This window comes from Sapajus apella, unplaced genomic scaffold (genome assembly GCF_009761245.1).
Source record: "Sapajus apella isolate SASKATOON/1434 unplaced genomic scaffold, GSC_monkey_1.0 scaffold95, whole genome shotgun sequence".
Lineage (NCBI taxonomy): Eukaryota > Metazoa > Chordata > Mammalia > Primates > Cebidae > Sapajus > Sapajus apella.
In genome coordinates this window covers 3129243-3135539 of record NW_022437035.1, presented here as the reverse complement: position 1 = coordinate 3135539, position 6297 = coordinate 3129243, and the positions used below count along the sequence as shown (strand labels likewise).

The window sequence follows — 6297 nt, the reverse complement described above, 5'->3', positions numbered from 1 at the left end:
GGCCTCCCAAAGTGCTGGGATTACAGGCTTGAGCCACCGCGCCCGGCACTGTTTATATTTTTAATAGAGACAGGGTTGCACCATGTTGGCCAGGTTGGTCTTGAACTCCTGATCTTAAGTGATCCACCCGCCTTGGTCTCCCAAAGTGCTAGGATTACAGGCGTAAGCCACTGTGCCCGGCCAAATAAACACATTTTTAAAGAACCTTTACACCACCTTTTATAAATATAAGGCTAGTATTATTTCCTATAAGTAAAAAGTATCCATACAAAATTAACAATGAACACAAAAGCATTACAATGTTGCTATTACACCACATGTGCTGGAGATTCTGGGCTAGTTGCCTTTTCTCCCTTTGTTACAAAAAAAAAAGGAGAGATTAGTAAGTGTTAAAGGCACATTAGCATCAAACAGAATCTTCTATCTGGCATCGTTTAAAATGTCTGTGTGTTTTTTGGCTCCAAGTCCTCACAGTACTTGAAGCACATGTGAACGCTACATCTAGAGAAACAGCGTGCTCAAATAATCACACACATTCATCTCACTTAATCCTTCACCAACTCTAAGGAAATAGGCATGTGAGTGTAGATGAGAAACAAAGGTTCAGAGAGGCGAAGTCCCTTGCCCATAGTCACACAGCTTTTAAGTGTCATAGCTTAAAATCAGACCCAGACATGTTGGGCCCCCTTCGGACTTTCTACCGGCCTCCGGGCTGCCGTGCCACAGGACAGAGAGGCAAGTATGAAATGGAGGCTTCTACTAACCGTTTTTCTCCCGTCTGCCTCACGCTCCTTCTTGTGTCCAGCTGGGTCGCCTTTGAGCAGTCCAACTTCCGCGGGGAGATGTTCATCCTGGAGAAAGGCGAGTACCCTCGCTGGGACACGTGGTCAAGCAGCTACCGCAGTGACCGGCTCATGTCCTTCCGACCCATCAAGATGGTGAGTGGCTCTGTGGCTGGGGCTGACAAATCAGCCAGGCGGGGCCAAGCAGGGGTCAGTCTGAGATCTGACATGGGCAAGAAGGAGAGGATGGTGGGCAGGCAGGCGTGGCAGCCTCTGAGCTGTCGAAGGACAGTGGGTTCTTGAGCTCATCAATTCATCAGTGTCCTTCACACACTCACTAGTGATCATAGTTCACTGCAGCCTTGAACTCCTGGCCTCAAACTCCCACCTGGGCCTCCCAAAGTGCTAGGATTACAGGCATGAGCCACCATGCCAAGACTGGGGAAGCTTTTAAAATTTCAGTGCCCAGGTCTGGCGCCATGGCTCACACCTGTAATCCCAGCACTTTGGGAGGCCAATGCGGGCGGATCACGAGGTCAAGAGATCAAGACCATCCTGGCCAACATGGTGAAACCCCGTCTCTACTAAAAATACAAAAATTAGCTGGGTGTGGTAGTGCACAGCTGTAGTCCCAGCTACTCGGGAGGCTGAGACAGGAGAATTGCTTGAACCCGGGAGACGGAGGTTGCAGTGAGCTGAGATTGAGCCACTGCACTCCAGTCTGGTGCTTGGGGAAAAAAAAAATTCAGTGCCCATCCAAAACACCAAATAGGCTGGTTACAGATCATGCAATGGCTAAGAAGAGGGATATTGTAGAAACGCAGCTCGAACCTGTTAATAATAAGACAATATACTGAATTAGTTTCTTATAATGTTTAACTAAGTCAACTTCCAGAAGATTCAAGGTCAAAATGGTGGCAATATCTCCAAGTGATTCACAGTTTTTTCCAGAATTGAGTTGATGCTGAGTCATGAACCAGCTACATCTTGCTCACCAATGTTAGTTGCTGATGGTAACTGACTTTTGTCTCCCGTGATGGGAATGTTTATAAGAATTTTCATGAGTGTGCATTTGAGGCTATCAGGTGCCAACCACCAGCTGTTTTGACATCACCAAATTTATCTTAATGGATTATTCAAACAGATCATTCCCAAAGCTTTTCTCAGAATGTAAGACTGAATTGTCTGCCTTCATGATGTACTCTCTGTAAGAATTCACAGATGTACCAGGCACGGTGGCTCACCTCTGTAATCTCAGTACTTTGGGAGGCCGAGGCAGGTGGATCACCTGAGGTCAGGAGTTCAAGACTAGCCTGGTCAACATGGTGAAACTCTGTCTCCACTAAATATACAAAAATTAGCCAGGCATGGTGGTGGGTGCCTGTAACCTCAGCTACTCGGGAGGCTGAGGCAGTGGAATCACTTGAACCCAGGATAGGGAGGTTGCAGTGAGCCGAGATTGCACCATTGTGCTTCAGCCTAGGAGACAGAGCGAAACTCTGTCTCAAAACAAAGAAAAAAATTGAATTCACAGATGTGTTTCTCAATCGTTGAATCGTTCTTATATGCCAACCTATGTCAAGGGATTTGTTTGGAAGGGTGATCACCCAGGGCATTTCCATTAGCTTCTAGAAACTTGCTATTCAATATAATAAACACTAGCCATATGTGGCCATTGGACACTTGGATCTTGGCTAGACTAAATGGAGATGTGTCATGGTGTAAAATGTATGCTAAGTTTTGAATACATAGTAAGAAAACAATATTTGTTTTAGTTCAGTTTCGTTTATTTCTCACTCTGTCGCCCAGGCTGGAGCACAGTGGTGCGATCTCAGCTCACTGCAATCTCTGCCTCCCAGGTTCAAGTGATTCTCCTGCCTCAGCCTCCCAAGCAGCTGGGATTACGGGCGCCTGCCACCACACCCAGCTAATTTTTGTATTTTTAGTAGAGACAGGATTTCACCATGTTGGTCAGGCTGGTCTCGAACTCCTGACCTCATGAGCTGTCCGCCTAGGCCTCCCAAAGTGCTGGGACTACAGGCATGGGCCACTGCACCCAGCCCAGGTATATTTGTTTAAATAAAATATATTACATTAGAAATTTTTAGAAATCTCAATGCCTCGACTCCACCCCAGACCAATTAATTCTGAATCTCTGGCGCTGGGACTCAGGCACTGATATCTTTTCTATGCTTTCTAAGTAGTCCGTCTGTGCAGCCAGGGCTGCGATCCAATGGTCTAAATCAGGGATGCCCAATCTTTTGGCTTCCCTGGGCCACAGTGGAAGAAGTGGTGTCTTGGGCTATACGTAAAATACACTAACACTGATGTTGACTGGTGAGCTTTAAAACAATTGCAAAAAAAAAATCTCATAATTTTTTTTTGTTTGTGTTGAGATGGAGTCTCACCCTGTTGCCCAGGCTGGAGGGCAGTGGTGCGATCTTGGCTCACTGTGACCTCCACCTACCAGCTTCAAGTGCTGCTCCTGCCTCAGTCTCCCGAGTAGCTGGGACTACAGGTGCATGCCAGCATGCCCAGCTAATTTTTGCATTTTTAGTAAAGACAGGATTTCACTGTGTTGGCCAGGCTGGAATTGAAATCCTCACCTCGTGATCCACCTGCTTTGGCCTCCCAAACTGCTGGGATTACAGGTGTGAGCCACCACCCACGTTTTAAGAAGGTTTACAAGTTTGTGTTGAGCCGCATTCAAAGCCACCCTGGGCCGCACGTGGCCTGCAGGCAGCAGGTTAAATAAGCCTGGTCTCACCCTTGCTCTCTCTGCCCTGCCATGGTCCTGGTCCAGGCCAGCATCATCTCTGACCTGATCAGCTTCAACTCTCTCCCTGCTGGGCTCCCTGACTCCCTCCCGGCACCCTGTCCTGGAAGTTACAGATATCTTTTCAAAATAAAAGCATAAGCCTGACCATCATCTACTTCAACCCAGGTATGTTGGTTGGCCTGTTTCTATTTTCGTTTTTTTTAGACAGAGTGTCACTCTGTCGCCCAGGCTGGAGTGCAGTGGCGCGATCCAGCTCATTGCAATCTTCGACTCCCTGGGTCAAGCAATTCTCCTGCCTCAGCCTCTCAAGTAGCTGGGATTACAGGAGTACACCACCATGCCCAGATACTTTTTGGATTTTCTTAGAGACAGGGTTTCACCATGTTGGCCAGACTGGTCTCGAACTCCTGATCTCAAGTGATCTGCCTGCCTGGGCCTCCCAAAGTGCTGGGATTACAGGCGTGAGCCACTGTGCCTGACCAATTGGCCTTTTTCTGCCAGGCTCTGATCTAGGCTCTGAGTGCAAAACTATGTATCAAACAGACTAGGTCCTGTCTTCATGAGACTTAAGCTACCCAGGGAGGCAGCTATTGAAAACATAATCATGGGGCCAGGTGAAGTGGCTCACGCCTGTAATCCCAGCACTTTGGGAGCCGAGGCAGGTGGATCACAAGGTCAAGAGATGGAGACTATCCTGGCCAACACGGTGAAACTCCGTCTCTCCTAAAAATACAAACATTAGCTGGGCATGGTGGCGTGCGCCTGTAATTCCAGCTACTCAGGAAGCTGAAGGAGAATCACTTGAACCCAGGAGGTGGAGGTTGCAGTGAGCCGAGATCATGCCACTACACTCCAGCTTGGTGACACAGAGAGACTCCATCTCAAAAAAAAAAGAAAGAAAGAAAGAAAGAAAACCTCATCATGGGAATCCATCTCCAGTGGATTCAGCGACCATGGTAGGCGTTACACAAAGGCTATGCAATCTGACTAGGAAAGCAGAAACGGGAATCGGGGACTCAGGTATTGTTAGAGGTAGAGTGGGCAGGGGTGGTCAGGGAAGCCAGCTCCCAAAGTTTGGAAACCAAGTCAGCCATGGGAAGAACAGATGGAAAAGCCTTCCAGGGAACTGTGCGTTCAAAATTCCTGGAGCAAGGACGGACTGGTGGGGCCGAGAGAATTAAAGGTGGCCAGCGAAGCTGCAGCAGAGGGAGCGGAGGAGAGAGGGAGGCAGATGGGAGGGGAGGTGCTGGCAGCGGCCAGTCTTGCAGGCTCTCATAGGTAAGTTTAGTCTTGACCTCACTAGCAATGGGGAGCCGTTGACTAACAACCCTCCCAAGGACCTCAAGACTTAGGCAGTCATATGTAATCGTTGTTACCACTAATTAAGTACATTTGCCACTGGCAAGTAATTGCAGTAAGGGTATTTGTCTTACCATGGCCCAAAGGGTCCGCTGTGCTGCCATCCCTGCCTGGCACCGTGCACTGGCCCTTCTTTACCCTGTCGACACAGAGATTTTCTTTGCACATCCCCACCTCCCAGCCTTTGCCTATGTCTTCTCTGCCTCCGTGCCTTCCCTCAACCTTCCTTCCCCCTCAGCTTTGCACACTCCTCCTTAACCTCCAAGGCCCCTCTCAAGTGTCACTTTTTCCATGAAGCCTTCCCTGATCTGCTCTCCTTTATTCTGGAAGAATTAACAAGATGGTTCTTCATCTATAACCCTAGGCCCCTCTTCCTCCTAGCAATGGTGAATAATAGTAGATAATCACAGCACCCATTTTTAAGCACCAACTATGTGCTGGTATATAACCTGCCTTTTACGTAATCCCTACAACTGTCCTATGCGACAGGCTAAGATAACATGCATTTTATTTCATTTATGTATTTATTTATTTTGAGACAGAGTTTCACTCTCGTCACCCAGGCTGGAGTGAAATGATGCGATCTCGGCTCACTGCAACCTCCGCCTCCCGGGTTCAAGTGATTCTCCTGCCTCAGCCTCCTGAGTAGCTGGGATTACAGGCTCACGCCACCACCCCCTGCTAATTTTTGTATTTTTAGTAGAGACAGTTTCACCATGTCGACCAGCATGGTCTCGATCTCTTGACCTCATGATCCACCCACCTCAGCCTCCCAAAGTGCTGGGATTATAGGCATAAGCCACCACACCTGGCTGATAGCATGCATTTTAAAAGCAAGGAAACTGAGACTCAGAATTAGAAAATGACTGGCCTAAGGTCACACAGCTGGGAGTTTCTGGGGCTGGGATTTGAAACCAGGTCTGTGGTTTTGAACCTAGAGGCTGAGGTTAGCGTTTCTCTGCTGTGATTTCCGGTTCACCTCTTTGGCTCTTCAAACCCTTGGGCCTAACACAGGGCATGTTGACTTTTGAAAAGATGGATGATCCCTACCCTCAGAAATAACAGACAAGCTTTAAAAACAAGACACAGGAGGGTCGGGCGTGGTGGCTCACACCTGTAATCCCAGCACTTTGGGAGGCCGAGGTGGGTGGATCATGAGGTCAAGAGTTCAAGACCATCCTGGTCAACATGGTGAAAACCCGTCTCTACTAAAAAAACTTCAAAAAATTAGCTGGGCATGGTGGCGCGTGCCTGTAATCCCAGCGACTCAGGAGGCTGAGGCAGGAGAATTGCCTGAACCCAGGAGGCGGAGGTTGCGGTGAGCCGAGATCGCACCATTGCACTCCAGCCTGGGCAACAAGAGCGAAACTCCGTCTC

General features: G+C 48.4%; 1 protein-coding gene and 1 long non-coding RNA gene across 2 annotated transcripts in view; both read left to right on the top strand.

The window, feature by feature from the left end:
• The window catches only part of CRYBB1 (crystallin beta B1), a 21439-nt gene that overhangs the window by 10045 nt on the left and 5097 nt on the right, over positions 1-6297 (top strand). The window contains exon 4 of the mRNA XM_032256729.1: positions 806-938. Within this exon, the coding sequence (XP_032112620.1) occupies positions 806-938 (133 nt within the window). The remainder of the gene's footprint in view (positions 1-805; positions 939-6297) is intronic.
• On the top strand, positions 1771-6071 carry LOC116535580. Its single transcript, XR_004262259.1, has 3 exons — positions 1771-1781; positions 2052-2061; positions 5991-6071. It is a non-coding gene; the product is annotated as an uncharacterized LOC116535580 (long non-coding RNA).